At 41.4% G+C, this 20,820-nt stretch overlaps 1 protein-coding gene across 1 annotated transcript in view; it reads right to left on the bottom strand.

Annotated features, from left to right (window-relative positions):
* The window catches only part of DLGAP1 (DLG associated protein 1), a 233,548-nt gene that overhangs the window by 85,758 nt on the left and 126,970 nt on the right, over nt 1-20,820 (bottom strand). Inside the window, exons 4-5 of the mRNA XM_085220823.1 lie at nt 4,248-4,425; nt 1,778-2,018 (exon numbers count right to left, since the gene is read on the bottom strand). Of these exons, the coding sequence (XP_085076949.1) occupies nt 1,778-2,018; nt 4,248-4,425 (419 nt within the window). The remainder of the gene's footprint in view (nt 1-1,777; nt 2,019-4,247; nt 4,426-20,820) is intronic.

Genomic DNA, 20,820 nt, shown 5'->3' with positions numbered 1-20,820 from the left:
ACATTTTTCAATAACATAGCCTTGTTCCTACGATTTTTTAATAAAGCCAGCTACCCAGAGAAGAGATCAGAACTCTGTAATTGTGTTACAAAAAAGCAACAAGAACCAGAGACAACTTACAATAAATATTTTCCTCTTATGCGTTTTCCGAGCACATTTGGCTGGTGCATACAGCACCCTTCTACATTTACACACCCCATTTATACCCCCCATACATCCCCAAAAGGGGTACTGTTATTCTAAGTGACAGAAACAAACTCTTAAATAAAGGTTAAAGTTATTGTCTCATGGATTAATGAACAGTTATTCTATTAAAAAACCCTACAAAACTAATAAAATTATTCACAAATAAATGAAGAGCCACTCTGAGATGGCTAAGGTGATCCACGAATGGAAATCCTTGAAAATTCCCATCCTTCAGCTTTTGCCTCAGAACATTTGACACAAGCTAAAGCCCTGCAATGAAGTAAGACACACCCTATGTAAATCCTGTCTTTGTAGTGTGGTGCAAACCCTTCATGCATGCAAGCACTACTTTTGCAGAGGAAATTTTGTCAGACGAATGCTATTTCTAAATGGTTAGTGAATTAGACGAGAACTCCTCTGAGGCATTTGTTAAGAATGCTTTGATGCCTGTCATGTATTGCCAATGTATTTCCAACAGTACTTAGACTTGCTACTTTTAGAAAAATCATGAATTAAGCTGAACATTTTTGGTTAAAAGGATTGAAGGCATCCTTTGATGACATAAACCAATTGACAAGAGGCTTTATAAAAAGACTTGAATGAGAGATTAGGAACCTACAATGTACAAAAAACTGCAGCTGGAAGACAAGAGACAAAAAACCAAAAGTTTAGAATACAGAAAACAGAAGCTACAGAACCTGGAAGAGAGATAGCGGGCACAGTGAAAAACTGTAATAGTAAATATTAGTTTTAAATATGAAGAGTACATGAATAGTAATTGAATTTTGTGTAAAGCAGAGGAGCTGGAAGAAAGATGCCATCCCTTATTCTCTGACAGAGAAGAGCACGTGCATGCAATGGTTCCTGCCTCTTGCTGTTCTGAATACAAGAGGTGGACTTGGATTTTGGTTTCTGTCTTGCTTTTCTTTCCCATAAAGCACTAATTTTGTCATCAGTATCTGGAATTCATTGTGGTTATTTCCAAAAGAAAAGCAACCCTGATAAGTGCTTGTATCTCTTATATTTAGATCCAAACTTCTCCTTCTTGTAAGGCTCGAGTCATTTTTGCTGCAAAAAGGAGTAACAATAAGATGTGAACATGCATGTTTTGGCTTGCAGACTTCTTCACTCCCAACCTTATAATACAGCTGAAGAGATATGCCAGCCATTAATCAGTACATTAATGTAACTTCCAACTTACAGAAAGCACAACATCTCTCAAAGCAAAATTCAGCTGAGGAACCATCCTTTGCTGGTGAAAGCCAGCAGAGCTGCTAGCCCACAGCCTTCTTACTCAGCCTTGCTAAATTGTGATTGCTCTTCTAGGGATGAGAGCGGGAGGAGATATGACCTTGGACTTCCCTTCTGTGTGCTCTGAGCACAGAATAAATTAGCTTGGACACAGTAAACAACACAACTGCATCAGTCTGGGTCTGTGCCTAGTTTCAAGCTAATTACTCTGTCCAGCTCCCTGCTGAAACAAACTCATGGGTTTGGGTCTGGAAGAGATCTGATGGCTGACCTGATGGAGCTGCACAGAAAGGTACCTTCATTTTTGTAACTCCTGTGCATTTCCCATCTTGTTACTCACCAGTACTGCTCTGGATGGTCCTCACTGTAGTGGTTGTTCGCGGGGGAGAAGAAGACCGCAGTGATATGCACTCATCATCTTGGGAGCAGCCCTTCTCAATGGCTCTCACATAGCTGTGGCTCCTCATACGGAAGCAGCCCGGCATTGGCAGGTCCAGGGCCTCCACTGCCTGAGACTCAAGCTCACTGAACACTGACTCGCAGACGGACTCAAACTGACCATTCACCTCCATCTCACTCACCTGTGGGGAAAGATAATCAGGTTCAGAATGCAAAAAGTAGAGGTTTTATGCAGAGATTTTTATTTCAGCCCTTGATTCCAGCCAAGACCAGTGGGAAGCTGGGAGTCTCCATAATAGCGCCTGGTTTTCCTCATCCCAGGAAGAGAAGCTCTGACAATTATGACCATAACACATAACACTGAAAAACAAAAAACACACTTTCTTTGGTGGTTGAAAAAAAAATAAAGGTCAGCTTAACCTTGGGACAATCGATGCAAGCCAAAGGCAGTGACAGTGACTGAGCTGAGGGGCTGGAAGCTCAAGTGCAGACAGTAACAAACAGTGGGAAAGAGGAGGCTGGTATGGGAAGGAGCTTTGCTGCGGAGGGGAAATCTTTGTATAACTACACATTCTGGCTGACTCCTTTGAGAGCTGAAATGCACCAAGGAAACCTTAGACCCTTTGTGGAGCATACACTATGTGGTGACAAAGACTTCCACTCAACACAAATTCAAGAACAGTTAAAGGTATGCAGCTTTGCTTCAGACCTTGTGAACCTGAAAATTACTTATCTGTGCATATATATGAATGGATGCTCATATTTCTAAACTCATAACTGAGCCCTGAGCTTGGCATTAAAGCATAATGATTATCACTGTAGGAAATATGCACACAAAAAAACATCACTTAAGGGTTTTGCTATTTTTCAAGCACGCAAAAAGCCAACATTCCAGAAGGTAAGACTTGGAGTGACAGAAAAAAATTAGGATGGCTCTTAATAAGGAAAGCATTATACCAAGTAATTTGTACACTTAAACGAAAAAGAAAATCTCAAAAAGTAGAACATACTGTTTTATCACTGGGAAGTTGCTTAAAATAGTATAGAAAGATCACAAAGAGTACATTATACAGAACAGTTCTAAAATGGTGGAGGACACTGATATCCCTGCATAAACATTTCTGAATCAAAACTTTAAAAAACATTTTCTTATTCATGTTGACAAATGGCACTAATTCTTTGGCAGACAGCTTTGTCTAAGAGCTATGTGTCCAGCTAAATAAGTAAGCTAACCTAATGTTCACATAGTTTCCTCTGAGACTCTCATTTCCATGCTTCTTCTCTTAGATACATCCTAACCCTTCTGCTAGAGCATCAGCCCTTATGCGAAGTGCTTCACTATATTATACACAGGTGAATACTCTCAAGCTACCATGTCCAAAGATAGAATATCACAGAAACTCAAACTACAAATTCATACTGAATGACCCATACATTTGTTACAGCTGAAGTCTTACTATCAATAACATCACTTGCTTTATTTTGACATTCGATGATCTGACATCCCAGTGTTAAAGGGAATCACAGCAGAATCCTGTCTGCTATGCTTCTAGACCTCTTTAACAAAGTTATTTTATCCAAGAGATTTATCTGAATGATGCACGTAAGCAAACAAGCCAAAAGTCACACCAAGGAGCTACAGGATTATAGATGAACTACTGGCCCACTGCCCTGTGAAATGCTGGCACTTTTGCACTTCTTTCAGATCTGTCCCTGGCTAAATAAACTGCACAAGCATATTGTAGGCAAGGAGAGACTACTTTATGATGTAAAAATTCATAAACTGAATGAGTCACAGTGAGACTTACTGTTCTTCTGGTTTAGAATGAACACAAAAGAGTCTAACAGAACTTCAGGTCAATAAGATAAGCAGACCTTTGCACTTAATATATTCTGTGATACTTGTACTATGAAAGTGAAAAGTTCAGAGGCGCTCAGGGTTAAGAATGTATACAACAGGATAACAAAAGCTTTGAAAATATAGTAATATTCTTGTAAAAATTGTAAAATACAAAATACTGTGGAATTCATTTTCCTTTAGCATTACAATCAGCTTCTACATGACTTTTTGAAGGATGTTCAGAGAATTTGATTTCAGACCAGATCCTTAAGACACTATTGATGAGCACCTGCTTTTGGAAAAGATAAATAAAAGATCAGACTGCTTCTCCTTCAAACAAACTGCATATTGTCCCACTCAATCCCACTCACCCTTTTGCAAAAGGAAGGCTATAGCATTATCAGATGTTGCATTCTCACAAACAAAATTGCATGAAAACTTTCAAAAACAAAAAAAAAGTAAATGTTTTGAAAGCATGTAGCATGCAATAGCTTGAGTCTATTTTAAGCAAAACAGAGTTTCTACTTGGTTTGGTGAGAATGATGCCCTGGTCTCCTATGCATGCACCCACCTGACTGATGGTACTCATGGCTCTCATGTAGCTCTCATTGCGTGAGCGGAACTTGGGGGATGTCAGCAGCCCTGCAGGATCCAGGCTGTCCAAGCTCCTGTTGATTGAGACTTCGCTCACTGCCCTCAGGTAACTGTGGCTCCGGATCTGAAGCTTTGGCGAGTGTTCACTGGATATCCTGAGAGGTTTGCAGGAAAAGAAAGAAAGAAAGAAAAAGATATTTCATCAAACACAAATAGCCTCATCAGAAGTGGGGATAAGCAAGTGTTTTTCACTGGGACAGCAGAACTTGAACTAGTAGTTATCCTTATTTCATAAATACACAAATACTGTGTAATGTCAGCACTTTTATTTGGATTAATCTCTTTCTTTAGTGGAAAGAGAGAAGTAACGTGTAAATCATGCCTAAGCAGAATGGTAACATAACTTTTATTTTATTTACTGAGAGCAGCACAGCAAAATTTTACGTTGTATTTATGGTGGCAGCTACCCATTCCAATAAAAATTTTACCATGTGGGACAAGAGGAGCAATGACATTGAAACGATTTCATGTGTAGGTTTTAAAAGACCAAGCGGAGCCATTGAGGTGAGAGCAACAGAAAAAATGCTGCAACCACCAAAATCAGACAGAGAGCGTGGTGAGGAAAGGAGTGGCCTGAGACTAAATCTGCATTTAGTAACCTCAACACACCTGCCAAACACTTCTTGATGTGGCCAGAAGTTCTATTTTTTTTTTTAAGTGCTTGTTTCTCTCTCAGAAAGGCTGGTATTGATCAGACCTGGCTCTGTGACTCATGCATGTTCCTGTTAAATAGGAATGGAGTAGGTATGAAGGGGGAAGGGGACAAAATGACGACCGCTGGGACTGAGGGGCCAGTTCGAGGCTCCAAACAGGACTTGATGGGTGGAGACAGTGGAGTTCAAAGGCTTGGAGAGAGGTGGAGGGATGCTGCTTCTCTTAAGTGCCTGTATACTAATGCGCGTAGCATGGGGAATAAACAGGAAGAGCTGGAGTTCTGCGTGCGGTCGCAAGGTCATGATCTCATCGCGATCACGGAGACGTGGTGGGACAGCTCGCATGACTGGAATGTCGTCATGGAGGGCTATGTGCTTTTTAGGAAAGATCGGCTGGCTAGGCGGGGTGGTGGAGTTGCTCTTTATGTGAGAGAGCAGCTAGAATGTATTGAAATTCACTTGGGGGAGAGTGATGTAGCAGTGGAGAGCTTATGGGTGAGAATCAAGGGGCAGGCTGGTAAGGGTGACACTGTTGTGGGGGTGTACTACAGGCCCCCTGATCAGGATGAGGAGGCTGATGAGGCCTTCCAAAAGCAACTGGATGTAGCGTCACGTTCCCAGGCACTGGTGCTTATGGGGGACTTCAATTATCCAGATATTTGCTGGATGACCAACATAGCCAGGCACGCACGGTCCAGACGGTTTTTGCAGTGTGTTGAAGACAACTTTATGATGCAGGTGGTGGAGGAACCGACTCGGGGAGGGGTGTTACTGGACCTTATTTTCACCAACAGGGATGGACTTGTTAAGGAAGTAAAGGTAGGGGGCAGTTTGGGTTGTAGTGATCATGAGATGGTGGAGTTCAAGATCCTGAGCGGAAGAAGCAAAGCAATAAGTAGGATTGCTACCCTAGACTTTAGGAGAGCCAACTTCGATCTCTTCCGGGACCTACTTGGAGCTATCCCGTAGGCTCGGGTGTTAGAAGGTAAGGGGGCCTCTGAGAGCTGGTCAGCATTTAAACAGCTCTTCTTCCAAGCTCAGGATCGGTGCGTCCCTGTGAGCAAGAAATCGGGAAAAGGTGGCAGGAGACCTTTGTGGATGAGCAAGGAGCTCATGCGCAAGCTCAAAGGAAAGAAGAAAGTCCATGAAATGTGGAAAAAGGGTCTGATCACTTGGGAAGAATATAGGAATGTAGTCAGGGCCTGCAGGGATGCAACGAGGAAGGCTAAAGCCCGTCTGGAATTGAATCTAGCTAAAGTGATAAAGGATAATAAAAAAGGCTTCTTCAAGTATGTTAATAGCAAAAGGAAAACTAGGGAGAATGTGGGCCCCTTACTAAGTGAGGGGGGGGTCCTCGTAACGGGGGATGCTGAGAAGGCAGAGATACTGAATGCCTTCTTTACTTCTGTCTTCAGTGAAAAGGCTCCCCTGCAGGAATCCCACACCCTGGAGGTTAGTGAGAGGGTCTGGGGAATGGGAGACTTCCCTTTAGTCAGGAAAGAGGACGTGCGTGAGCGCCTAGGCAGTACTAAGGTCCACAAGTCCATGGGACCTGATGGGGTGCATCCACGTGTGCTGAGGGAGCTGGCGGAGGTCATTGCCGAACCGCTCTCCATCATTTTTGAGAGGTCCTGGACAACAGGGGAGGTCCCTGAAGACTGGAGGATAGCCAATGTCACTCCGGTCTTCAAAAAGGGCAAGAAGGAAGATCCGGGTAATTATAGGCCTGTCAGCCTCACCTCTGTCCCTGCAAAGGTGATGGAACAGCTTGTGCTGGATACCATCTCCAGACAACTGGGAGAAAAGGAGGTTATCAGGAGTAGTCAGCATGGGTTCACCAAGGGGAGGTCGTGCTCGACCAACTTGGTGGCCTTCTATGATGCTGTCACATGCTGGGTGGATGGGGGAAGAGCAGTAGATGTAATCTACCTTGATTTTAGAAAGGCGTTTGATACTGTCTCCCACGACATCCTTATAACAAAGCTGAGGAAGTGTGGGATAGACGAGTGGACAGTGAGGTGGGTTGAGAACTGGCTGACTGGCAGAGCGCAGAGGGTCGTCGTTGGTGGTGCAGAGTCTGGCTGGAGACCTGTAACCAGTGGTGTCCCCCAGGGGTCTGTGCTGGGTCCGGTCTTGTTCAACATCTTCATCAATGACCTTGATGAGGGGATAGTGGCCACCCTCAGCAAGTTTGCTGATGATACGAAGTTGGGAGGATTGGCTGACACGCCTGAAGGCTGTGCTGCCATTCAGCGAGACCTGGACAGGCTGGAGAGCTGGGCAGTAAGAAACCAGATGAGGTTCAACACAAGCAAGTGTAGGGTCTTACACCTAGGGAGGAATAATTGCACGCACCAATACAGGCTGGGGGATGAGCTGCTGGAGAGGAGCTCTGCAGAGAGGGACCTGGGCGTCCTGGTGGACGACAGGTTGGCCATGAGCCAGCAGTGTGCCCTCGTGGCCAAAAAGGCCAATGGCATTCTGGGGTGCATTAAGAAGAGCGTGTCCAGCAGGTCGAGGGAGGTGATCCTCCCCCTCTACTCTGCCCTGGTAAGGCCTCATCTGGAGTACTGTGTCCAGTTCTGGGCTCCCCAGTACAAAAAAGACAGGGATCTCTTGGAAAGAGTCCAGCGGAGGGCCACAAAGATGGTGAAGGGCCTGGAGCATCTCCCCTATGAAGAAAGGCTAAGTAAACTGGGTCTGTTTAGCCTTGAGAAAAGAAGACTGAGAGGGGACCTGATCCAGGTTTATAAATATCTGAGGTGTGGCGGCCATAGTGGTGAGGCCAGTCTCTTTTCAGTGGTACGTGGAGACAGGACGAGGGGAAACGGACATAAGCTGCAGCACAGGAAGTTTCGCACGAATGTGCGTAAGAACTTCTTCACGGTGAGGGTGACGGAGCACTGGAACAGGCTGCCCAGGGAGGTTGTGGAGTCTCCTTCTCTGGAGATATTCAAGTCTCGCCTGGACGCCTACCTGTGCGACCTGGTGTAGGGAACCTGCTTTGGCAGGGGGGTTGGTCTCGATGATCTCTAGAGGTCCCTTCCAACCCCTACAATTCTGTGATTCTGATTCTGTGAGTCTCCAAGGGCATACGAGCAAAAAGTGTAGGCAGACCATCCACAACATGCAAAATGACTTCACAGCATAGCTTAACTCAGGAAATCACTCCAACAATCATGGTTGAATTTGATGTGCTTTAATTTTATATTTTAATGCTGGCTGAAGGCACAAGTTGAGAAAATGTAGACCAGGAAAGTAGCTTTACATGACTTGATGTCAAATTAGAAGCATGAAAACCACAGTTGTGTTTCTGAAGTGGAAACAACCCCCATCTTTACCATACTAGTGACAAATGAGATGGACAAGTAGTAGTGTAAGTAAAGTGCACAAACTGCAATACTCAGGAGTTAGCCAGCAAGGCTCATAACATTCAAATACAATTTTCTATTTGTGAGATGTTTTACCCTCTGAAAATGCTCAGTAAGTGTTGTCTTCGCAATCTGACCCATAAAAATATAAGTCACAAAAAAACTGATTTGCATCTTTTTTACGGTATAAATTTTTTGGGGATATATCTTCTTAAACAATGAACACATAATGTATTGAAAGGGTATTTGTATTGAAATATCTTCAATATTCTCCAAGTACTGCAAAGCCAACACACTAAATTGACAAAATTTTACATTTTGAAAGGCGTATCTTACATGGATACTTGCATGTATATGAATAAAATATTTGTAACCTAATTAAAGGCTTAAACTTGGTTAACTAATGTTTAGAAATGCATACCCAGTTGACCTGAAAGAAGAGAATCCATTTTATGTTTAATTCGTCCAGCATTTGCAGATATTTTGCATTCAAGTAGCTAACGTTGGCTATTAGTATGAACAATTTGCCAGTGACATGCACACTTCTGGTAACTGTCAATGTATTTTTAGGAGGACAAGTCCGTGTAATTGCGCACCTAAGTAGTTCAGCAACTGGGCCTATTTCTGAATGGCTCAATACATATTAAAATCTAGGCCATCTCTGAAATACTGCATTGTCTGGCTGCTAATTACCTGCCTAATAAAAATATGTAAACTTATACTAATTACCAGGTATTTTTATCACAAAGATATATCCTTTGCTTGCCATTTTCAGTGGGTGCGCAGTGCAATACTCACAGGAGCCGTTTTCACATGCTCTGACTCCTTAAGCCATTTGATTCCACATGTAAAAAGCAGAAAGCTTTTTAGATGTCAGAATTAGTAATGTTTCAAATGACTCAAAAGAACGAAGAGAAAATGATGAAAAAATGACCATTACAAAACGCTGCCAGCTACAGCATTTTTATAACTAACAGTAACCATAGATCTCTTGGAAAAACAAAGAATCCTGTCTGTTGGTTGATAGAAATTTAGAAATAAAAAGAATAAAACAATTAAAAAGACAGAATGAATAATTCAACAGACATTATTTTTTCAGATGCATGCAAGCTTCCTCACTCCTTGTAGATCTGTAAACTGATCAGTGTCGCCTGAAATGCATTTCTTAAATTAATTCAAAATGTACTTCATGAATATGCTGTGAACAGTTTGCTGCCAGTATGTGACATGCAAAATTCAAATATGCTTGATTAGCTGCCAGTTAGTCAAACGTGTCACCTGGGGCTGTCGCTGTTCACTGATTAGCTGAGCTCACAAGAATAAACTGCAGTACATTGCAAAATTCAGTGCACACATAGTGCCAGACAGAAATTTGCAAGTGCTGAGGCAGGTGTCCTTTAAAAACTGGAAGCACTATATCAAGGTGCAGGGACGCAGGGCAGCAAGGTTTTGATGTTGGACCCAGGGCACAGCTGCTACTACCACTGTCATGGAAAATGTATAGAAATTCATTTTTTACATGTATTTGCATTGCTTAAGAATGTTTTCCCAACTTTGCAGAAAACAAGGGCATGTATCCATGACAGAAAACACTTTGCTGCTGGGTGGTCAGCACAGCTACCTCCTTTCACTCAGTACTTTTCTTCCAGAATATATGACCTGCTAGTTTGGCACATATCTAGAACAATATCTAGAACAACATTTTACAGGTGGCCACTAATTTTAGCCTGTGCATACCTCCCATCTGTTGTTTAAACCTGACTAGAACACTGGCAGCTGCTGGAGGAGGTGGCTTCCTGCTTACTGATTGTTACAGTCACTCCTTCACTAGATGTAGCGATGGGGAAGAGAGAAAAATTTAAAGCACAGATGAAGAAACATCCACAGGTTTCAATTTATGATGATTAATATATCTTCATAGCTGTGTAATAAATTGTCACTATATTCTATAGCGCACTCCAATGAAAAGCTGAAAGGCCACTGAATTTTGAAATCATTCAGTTCAGTCAGGAATATGGCTATGTACAATAGGAAAACATCTGAATGTCTAATTTATTGTTTTCAGAGTTTCTATTACCTATAACATGCAAATGAAAATAACCTATTCTTTCTTATGGGTTCAACTCCATATCCCGTTTATTGTGCATTACCTAAAGTTTTTTTTAATGCCATAATTTCCACAACATAGTGTAATAGGCAAGGGACTCAGACTTTGGGATTCCATGCATTAGATATATTAATTGGCAGGAGAATGTGTGAGTTACTGAACCTCTTCAATGACCTCCTCTAGTGTGCTGCATCATTTCTGTGCTGCAGTGCTTGCCTGTGTAACATGGGACAAGCACCCAAGAGTGGTCCTGAAGTCAGAGCCCAGGCCCTTTCCCAGGACCTCTCTGCCTGTCCCTACTGTGGAGCTCAAGGGGACTGACTGGAAAAGTTGTGCTGAGGAGAGTGGAAATGAGGTTTCACAGGATCACCACAGTTGGAAAAGACCTCCAAGGTCATCCAGTCCAACTGTCCAACCACCACCAGTATTTCTCCACTAACCATGTCCCTCAGTGCAACATCTACATGTTTCCTGAACACCTTCAGAGATGGTGACTCCAACACATCCCTGGGCAGCCTGTGCCACTGCCTGACTGCTATTTGGAGATGTTTTTTTCTAACACCAAACCTAGATGTTTGCTGAGTCCTGGTGAGAAAAATAGGCTCCCCTGGGTGGAGGAAGGCCAAAGTCTCTGACTGACACTGTACCTCAAGAAATTTTGAAGTATCCCACCTGTGAAAGCAAAGCACTACTGAAAGCCTGTGAGGTGGTCTTACAAGGAGAAGAGCACTAATTTAAGCAAAAAATAAGTTTAGAGAATCATCTAAAACAGAAGATCACAAAGATGTGCAAAGGAAATATTTAAGCTGCCTCTGCATACTGCCCTTTGATTTCTGCTCTGTACCTTTCAGACATACTGAGATTGAGTCTCTCATTTTCATTCAGGTGTAAAAATGAAAGGATTTAAAATGCACACATAATCACCTCTAACACCGTTGCAACATACATTCTTTCAATCACCTTCTCAGATGATCACCAGGATTAGCAAGGAGTGAAGAATAGCTATAAATTCTCTTTAAAAACTGCCTTGTTGTTTCTGAATCATATATTCTGTCTAGAATTTAGCTAATTCACATATATATGAAAGGCTATAAAATAATCTTAGCAGGTTAAAAATGAAATGGCTTAAATGTATTCCTTGAAGAATTTCTTTGCTTTGAAAATGACTTTGAACTGACAAAGTGGACAAAAAAGATTTCCTTATTTACAAGAATCGGCAAGTTTAGTTTTTAATATTTTCTTTTCATTTAGGAAGGCTGTCATAGACGTGCTTTTTGAGAAAAACACTTACATTCGCAGCACTTCATTTCTGAATGAAGACAGGGAGAGACTAGACTGACAGTGGCTGCATCCCCTTAGCTTAGATGTATAACATAACAGGAAAAAGTGCTGTAAGGAAAAATATTCCTGAGGCTGGATTCTCTTCCCCAAGTTCAGCATTCAGATTCATAGAACAAAGCACAGGGTTGTGCCAGCTGGGTATGGTGCTATGCCAACACAAAATGACAAAGCAGAATAAAGGGAAAGTCATAGAATCATAAAACAGTTTGGATCGGAAGGGACTTTTAAGATCATCTAGTTCCACCCTCCCCGCCCCTTGCTATAGACAGGGGTAGAAATATGTCCTGAATACCTCTGGAAGCCAGCAAGGGAGTGTACTAAAACCAGCCTTAAAGCAAACAAAAAGTCCCCAGAAGCACATCACACACACCAAGCCAAACAACAAGAAAATCAGCCCAACTGTACAACCCCCCACTATTACTCAATTTCTCAACTCAAGGGACAGCCTGGTTCCCAGAGGCTTGATTACCGTGGGGCTGAACACCCCACCTCCAGCCTGACTACTGGGTCTGCCCAGTATACATCTCTGTGATTTGTCTTTCATTTGCATTCTGGTTCTGCCAGAAGGAAGAATAACTGCAGTCTGACACAGAGCAAACATTGAAGGACATCAGGGAAGAACATGTACAGAACAAAGTCATTCAAGTGCATCCATCCGACTCCAGCCATGACATGGATCAGCAGCCTGGGGTAATTTAATCATGTTGGCACCCATGTTCTGCTGCATTTACAGTGCAGTGTACAAAAGGCTGTCATGCTACTGACAGAGACAACAGCAGTACAAAAACACTTTTGAGCATCTTCTCCCCTCGCCAGAGATTTTTTTTTCTGAGTTTTGAAGATCTCTGGTTCTGTTTTTGTTTAGAATCAAGTGAATCTCCTCATGGGAATTTTCTACCTTGAACCTACAAAAATAAGTAACCCTCTCAAGTCCTTAGTGGGTTGCTAAAGAGCCAAGTGGGAGAAAGAAAAGTTTAAAACTTGGAGACAACTGGAAAAAGAACATCTGCTGAAGAGCAATTCAGCATTATCTACCCCAAACTGGCATCTGCTTCAATATTATAAGAGATGCCATTAATAAAGCATCCTTACTGTACAGACCAATGCACACATATCACAAAGATATGTGGGACATGCAGAGGATATACCACCAGGTGAGAGGAGGTAGAATCTGTGGGACTGCATATTTGTCTTTCTGCTTGATTTTACAGAAGCTGGTAGGGCTAAAGAAGAAAGTAATTTAGAAAAAAAAAAAACAAACCAACAATTCAGAAGTCCCTAAGTGTAGCATCACACAGCTCTCTAACTTGTCTATATCCAGCTGTTGCAGCTTTTTGTGTAAGCATATGGTGTTCTGCCAGAGATCTTCTGCTTGTTTCACAGAGGACAGCAGGAACTGGATCAATTTTTTTTTTTCTTTTTCTTCCCTTCCCCCCCTCAAGCACTTGCTTCTGCCAAGCACAGTTGCCTCTCAAACTCTCCATGTTGAGCTATTGCCAGCTTCAGAATCAGCCATGATACCACTTCTTTGGGATTTCATGAGAGGGAAACCCATTTCTTTCAAAAGACATTGAAGCTTGGGATTGGAAATTGGTTCTTTTTTTACTGAAGATAGGGGATGATGTTGTATGACCATGCTCGCTCCCTTGTAAGGGCTAAAATGTTACCAAACAAAGCTGACTGCTGCATAAAAACTATCAATACACATCAAAATAAGTATCCTCCTTTAATTCAAAGGTCCTTTCAGATACTAGATAAAGTCAAAAGATAAGGCTGATGAACTGAAGGATCCTTTTACCTGCCACTGACATGCTGAATCATCCCCATGCATTCTAGACATGGTCAAAGAATAGAGCGTAGCATGAAAATGACACATAGTGCCATATGCAACTGAGTTGGCAAGAGCAGATGGAAGATGATGCAGACAGACTTTTTAAAGACTTTCTCTTTAATCAGAAATCTGGTCTACACACTGGTGTGTTGATTCCCATGTGGGGGTGTGCGCGGGGGTAACAGTTGTGAGTATTCTTCTCTTCCACTCTGGAGGGTGAGAAGAGATGCTGAAGTGTAGAAACAGCTCAACCTAATGAACCAGCTCAACTCAGTGATGCCAGGGTAAGCTGTTACTGTACAACATGCAGTTTTTATTTACACTAGAAAATATATGCCACACCTATCATGGTAAGATTTAACATCTCTGAGAGAGCTCGCCTTGACAAGAGCAGCTTTCCTCTCAGAAGACCCACAGAGAAAAGCTGTGGGCTTCATTTTCCAATTACCAACCTTACCAAATCTATGCTTAAATAGATTTTAGAGACCTTTTCTTCTGGAAAAGATCTCTGAACCTACATCAAACATAACACCAGGCTCTTCTGGGGATTTCTGAGGGATCCTTCTCTGGCAGCACAGATGCTTCATCTGCACCAGGGCCTGCTCTTCCAAACCCCCTCCAACAGCCCAGCTCATCTTTCCATTAAATTCCTACAGCAGTACTTTGAAGAACTCTCCACTCTATTTTCTGTCACAAAAGACATTGTCATCTCCTCTCAGCTCACCCCTCTGATCCCACATCACACCATGTTCCTGGTGACTTGTGCCACCACTTCCCTCTAGTGAGATTTAAGCCATCTGCAGTCTGGGAACTCTCGTTTTTTAGTCAAGCACTTTGCTTTGCCAGCCAAACCCGTGAAAGTACGAGGGCAGTCTCTCCAAGAAGTAGGGCAGGTGATGCCACCAGGTCTGCACAGGCACAGCTTTTGGCATTGGACATGGACCACTTCACCCTAATATTTTAATTGCAGCTATTATCATAAGTGCATCAAATCATTCTGTCATTTCTCTTCCTCTCTCAGGTGACTGCTAACACAGGCAAAATATCCTCTTGCACACCTGCAGATCTGTACTTTGGGGCAAACAGTAAACTTTGAATTTCTTAGGTAGTTCCTAGTTAGAATACTGATAGAGGGCTGTTCAGGGTAACTGGAACCAAGATATTTCCCATCTCAATCCTTGTGTTATTCTATAAAAATCCTGATCTCCATACGCTCAGACCTCACAGCCTAATTTAGTTTTTAGGTCTCCCTCATTCATCCATTGAAAGTCTGATTAATTCTGCCACTGGGAAAACCCAAGAGTGCAGCTCTCTGCCAAACCATAACAGGAAAGCTGTTGCTTTTCAAGAATGTCACCCAGGCTCCTGCAGAGCTAGCTGCATACCCAGCCCTCTGCTTAGCACCATGGCTTCTGCAGAAGGACCAGTTTGCTCCCAGGAGTGGGAGGATAGCATCCTGCTCAGCTCAAAGAGATCTTCTGGGCAGACTTCCCAAAACTGAACATATTCCTGTGCTGAACTGACATGATACTGGTTAGTGTTTACCTAGAGGTGATGTTTTCCAGGAAAATACAAAAAAAAAAAAAGAAAAAGTATTTGCTGTCGAGTGTCAAAGTTTAGAATATTCTTCAGTGCATATTTTCAGGGGTGATCATCCCCAGCTCCACGTGGAGCAGTAACCAAGTGATGGTCCCCTGTGCACTGCATGGCTTTGAGCCTGCAGGCATCTGCTCCAATACACCCTGATCAGAAAGACATTCCCCAACACCCAGGCTAGATCTGTATAAACATCTCCCACTGATAATAGAAACACATCTCAGTTTTGCAAGTCAGCACCATTTCAGCAACACCTTTACATGAATAAGTAGCCACCTGTGTTTTCCCAAAAATTCATATTACAGAGACAGCTTTTCTCACTTCCTATTCAGTCTTCTGCTGTTTCAAAATTTTCAGATGCCTACTAAAAAAAATGCAGATTCAACACCAGCTGTACAGATGTGCTACACAGAACAAAAGCATTGGAGAAACTCTGAAAAGCAAGGACATCTCAAAGCAATGAGGAGGGAAATATACCAAATACAACTAAGCTACGAGGCTGAGCTAACCCTCATATATCACCGCGTAACAGCACAATCTCCAACACAGTGTTTAAGGAAGGAAGATTCAATCCAGGGACAAGCACACTATGTGACTATTTTGGTAACACCTGCAAACTGCTGAATTGCACTATAATATATACAGGTGCTTGTTGTGGGTTTTATCTTCACTTTTCTGTTGATGCCATTTTCAAAGGTTACACATGCACTCTCACTAAATGTCTGTTTTGGTATCCTCTACTTTAGCTTGTTTTTATTTGAAGAACACTAAGCAGTTTAAAGTGCCTGAAGATTGCTTTTTCTTATTTTCCAGGCAAGTAATTCTGACTTACTGTGTTTTGTTTCTCCGCAGACACCTGGGAAGTGTTGACTTGAAATGCCAAGTCAACTCGACGTCTGGCTTGAACGCCAGCCTCTCCTGACAGCAGAGGGGTTTGCAAGGGGGGTCAGAAGACAGAGCAGTAACCTCCTGCATAACTTCACTGCGGGTTTCTCAAGCTGTGTCTGGATGAGCACAGCTCGGAGCTCAGGTGTGACCTGCAGCTGTCTTTTCCTGTTAAAAAAGTCTGTCAGGGGAGAAACTGTTGAGATGGGTGTTACCACTGCCTAAGATAAAACCCTGCAGCTTCTCTTGTCATACCAAAGAAGCTCAAAGTATTTTTTTCTATGTTTTTACAGAAGCGATATCTAGAATGCAAGTAAATTAAAAGAATAATGGTGCGAAGTAGTCTTCTAACAAATCCTCTGCTGATTATCTGGGCTGCAGTCTCTCCTGCTCTAGGAGATTTTTCCTTTTACTCCAATCATCACAGCCATAGCAATACCCCAGGAGCAGGAGACTTTCCCTTCACAAAACTTTACCAAAGCTATTCCTCAGCAAAGAGAAGCTGCTACCACTTTCCCTTCAGCTGCTTTCACTTCAAAAGAAATCCCTTGAAAGAAACCCAGATAATACAAGAAATCTAGCTGTCTATATTTATTTCATAATTCACTATTTCTATTCCAAAGTCTTGTAGTGGTTAAGGAAAGATCCATCTGCTGTACTGAGATGCAGCGTGAAGTGGTAACTGAGTATTTCAGGTACATGTGAAATATATCACTATCTGGACAACTTGGTTCATAAGTGTGCTTATAAACAGGATCAAACCACTGCAAGCCTCCAGCAGGAAGTCTGCAGTTTATATCCATTAGAAAAACTTTTCTTGTAAGAAGAACATTCAAAAGATTTAAAATGCTGCTTAAGATGTATTTTTATATATATTAGTATTAAAAAAAAAACAACAACAAAACAGAGCCCTTATGTCTTGTAAGCTATTCTTTGGCAAAGCTTTTTCCACAGTATATCCCAATGAAGCAGAATTAATTATATTTTGGGCTATGAGAGAAAAGAAGGAAAAAAAATACCTTGAGAAGCTTGCATAATAATGCTAAATCCAGCTGGAGATTGAAAGGGACTTTTTCCCACAATTATTTAAAATGGTTATCTTTTAATTCAATGAAAATTGAATACTCTGAAACATTTATTTGGGTCTGAGATTAAGAAATAGAGAACCAGTTATGGCGCTGCTAATCATGCTATTAATGTCAAGGGTGGTGATTCAGATGGAGTCGATGAGAATGAAAAAATATTTCTGAAAAGTGGATCCTCTTCAGGGTGGAAGATATTCAAAGGGCTTATGCATCTCATTTTAAAGGAGGAAAACCCTTAATACGTAAGGAAGTGAGATGGCATCTTGACCTGTAACAACTGGAATTCTGAAGTATTTCCAAATACATATTTAATTGTCAGAATTAAGAAGTGTGCCTTGCTTAATTGGAACACTGCTCTTTTCCAATGAAAAATTCAAAAAAAATTAAGTCCTCTGAAGTCAGATGAAAGGAAAGCACCCAAATTTCTGTGTTTGCTTAGGAAAAATGAATAAAGTTTGTTCGTCACAAAGGACTGATTAAAAGTGTACACTTATCCCATATAAATCAGAATCCTGTTGACCATTTGTAAAGGAGATAAACACCTTTTCCTTTCCAGAATACAATGATAAGTTACATGGTAAAGGTGAAGATGGCCCTCTACAGTGCTCAAGAGAAAACACGCAGATACCTTTGTTTTTGTTTAAAACACCATAACAAAAAACTATAAAAACTAAAATTGCCAGAATAAGTAAACTCTTCTTGGCACTTAAAACTATGGTCAATGGACTATGATTCATGAGTTCAGATGTTGATGCTGACATAAGTTTGCTGTGACCTGGAGGAAAAGTAAACTCCCAGGCTTAGCAAACAGGTACGCTAATACTTCCCTACACCTCTCAGGTGGGTTCATGATGTTGAATTAAAGTTAGCAACCATGACTGAGATTCTCTGATGGAAAAGAATAGCAGCATCATGTTTTTATTGCATTACTGGAGGCAAAAGAGACAGAATGACTGAGATAATAAAGTTCAGCTCCAGAGACAGCTACTCCATGCAAAGCAAAGTAGCTGAACAATAAAGAGTAACGAATGCTCAGTGTAATGGTCAAAAGGTACTTTAGAAGAAATGAATTTTTTAATGAAAACAATTTCTGACTGTATGACAATTTACACACATCTCGAGTCAGGTTTTGCTGAGAAAATACAGAACTCTTTGAAAATCTCTGCAGCCTACTGAAGCTACAGAAAAATTTAATGCCCATTCTAAGCAAAGGAAGATGGAACCTACATTAAACTTTCTTTAGCCTCACAGTTCATATGAAGGGAGGCTGCAATTTTGCTGTGAAGTTACTTAATTTAATTGAGCTTCAGTAGTAGCTGCTTTCTTCCTCAAACGAGCTCTACCTTGAATGTTTGTTGTATGTGCAGCAACTATTTTTACCAGTCAGATTTTTTTCATCTTGATTAGGAAAAAAACCTAAGTTTTGGTAATGTATACTAATCCCATTTCTTCTTGTCAGAGCAACAGGCAGAAGACCTGTCTGACAGTGTCAGAACACCATCATGTCTCTGTGTTACACTCATGGGTCCACTTCAGAAGCACTGCTCAGTTCCAAGTCTTGGGTTTCACCTGTGATGCACGAATCTGACAACCCACCCAATTTTGTTTGTTGGACTATAACTTGTAGGTAGGGCATTCTATGCCTGCAGCACCTTTCTGTTTTCCTGAATAGGGAATATAGGATTTTTCTTAATGACATGTATATACTTGAGCTGCCCATTGGCATACAGAAATACATAGGCACACCCTGATAGACAGAGAAAGCACTCATACCCAGTTTGCTATCTGAACAGTCCCCAGTACTGGACCATGACTGGACAAATGAAGCTGCTTCAAATTTACTTGTTCAGTTTAACATGCATCAAAGATCAGCTGTGTTAAATTGTTTGGATTTGGTGCAGTGTACCATGTGGAACCACAAAGATGCTAAAGAAGTGGGGTGATCTTCTGTATGTGACTGCTACTGGAAATCATGTGATGTACAAAAGGGACTGGAAAATCTTGAGAACACCACAGAAAGGTGGCCTTGAAAAATCGCAAGGCTGATCATGGCACACAGTCACGGTCACGTACACAGGGGTACCAATGATTACCAAGTGGGCAGGGCATTGGAGGATGTTAGTCTGAAAAACGTAAGTTCCCAGTAGCTAAGCTAATGGAACAATTCAATGAGATGTTAATAAAGAGCTCTGGTTATTCTCTCTGGAGCCAGCCAGCCACTAGAGGGAGGAATAATGTAGTGCTGCCACAGATAGCAATTTATTACACTTTTGCAATACATTAGTTTTTTTTTTTTTTTTTTTTTTTTAAAAGCTCCCCTCATGAGGCTTGAAAAATCTTTTCAGTTAAAGGAAAAACCCTCTAGTTTTCACAGTTGGTGAAGAAAGCATGCAAAGTTCAAGGGCTCAAGAAACAGAAAGCATATAAAAAATGCGACACATCTATTACCCCTTAGAATATATTCTGATTTTTACAGCCCAGATGAATTGTGGACCTGACTTCCAATTAATTAGGATTCATAGAGCAATTTGCTTTCACAGCATTCGTCACATCATTACAGAAGTGGTAGGATTTAAAGCTTTTTAATGCGCTTTTCATGAAAGAAAGAACTTTCTTTGGTGACTGCAAAGGACAGGTCAGCACTGCAGTTGAAAAAGGAATTGTCCTTCTCTACAGCAACGGGCAACTTGCTAAAAAAAAAAAGTTACTTTTACATTTTTTAAGAATGAAGGTATTTGAAAGCAGAAAACAAAGAAAAGCCCAGCACAGTAATGCATTTATGCTATACAATGCTTGTATTACCAATCTTGCTTGTTTCACTACAGATAACTATGCTAAATATCCATTTATAACAATAGGAAACAATTCTGACATCAGAAGGCAGATTTTTGTGTGTACAGCTATTCACTATTCACTGATGAGAATAACTCAGTAATGAGAAAATAATAAAAAGTTGTTTTTTATCTGAAGGCAGGCAAGGAAATAATTAGGCATTTGCTACATATTCAGTTGATCAGATCCTGAGTTTTACTGAAGGTCTGTCAAGGGGAAAAATCTGAGCTGCATTTTCTCCCCTCAGCTTAGACAAATTCTGCTTACATTTAATGGGCTCAGTCCCCGTCCCCCCTTCTACATACTAGCCTCAGCAGGAGAAAATTAATCAATGATTACTCATAAAATACTATGGAAAGCTCAAAAATTCTCTCTGTTGTGAGCTTTGAGGTCTCACTAAAATCTTGGATCTGTAAGCAGAAAGCAGTTCCTATGTAAGATCAGATGGGTTTTTCTGTCCCTGACTATCAGTGGATTGGGTTGCCATCAGCACAGGACTATTGGTGCCGCTGTCTCTTCTCTTTAGAGGAGAGATTTAGATTGGATACAAGGAAGTTTTTTTTTTTTTTTTTTTTTTTTTTTTTAATTACAGTAAGAGGAACATATTGGCTGGAGAGGTGGTGGATGCCCCATCCTTGAAGACATTCAAGGTCATGCTGGACAGGTCTTTGAGAGCAATCCGATTTAGCTATAGGTGTCCCTGATTATTGCAAGGAAGTTGGACAAGATAGCCTTTGAGGGTTCCTTCCAACTCAAACAATTCTATTATTTGATTCTCCAAAGAGGAGA

The sequence above is a fragment of the Meleagris gallopavo genome, chromosome 3, assembly GCF_905368555.1.
Source record: "Meleagris gallopavo chromosome 3, MGAL_WU_HG_1.1, whole genome shotgun sequence".
NCBI lineage: Eukaryota > Metazoa > Chordata > Aves > Galliformes > Phasianidae > Meleagris > Meleagris gallopavo.
Note: the sequence above shows the minus strand (reverse complement) of the source record. Positions and strands in the feature narration are given on the sequence as shown.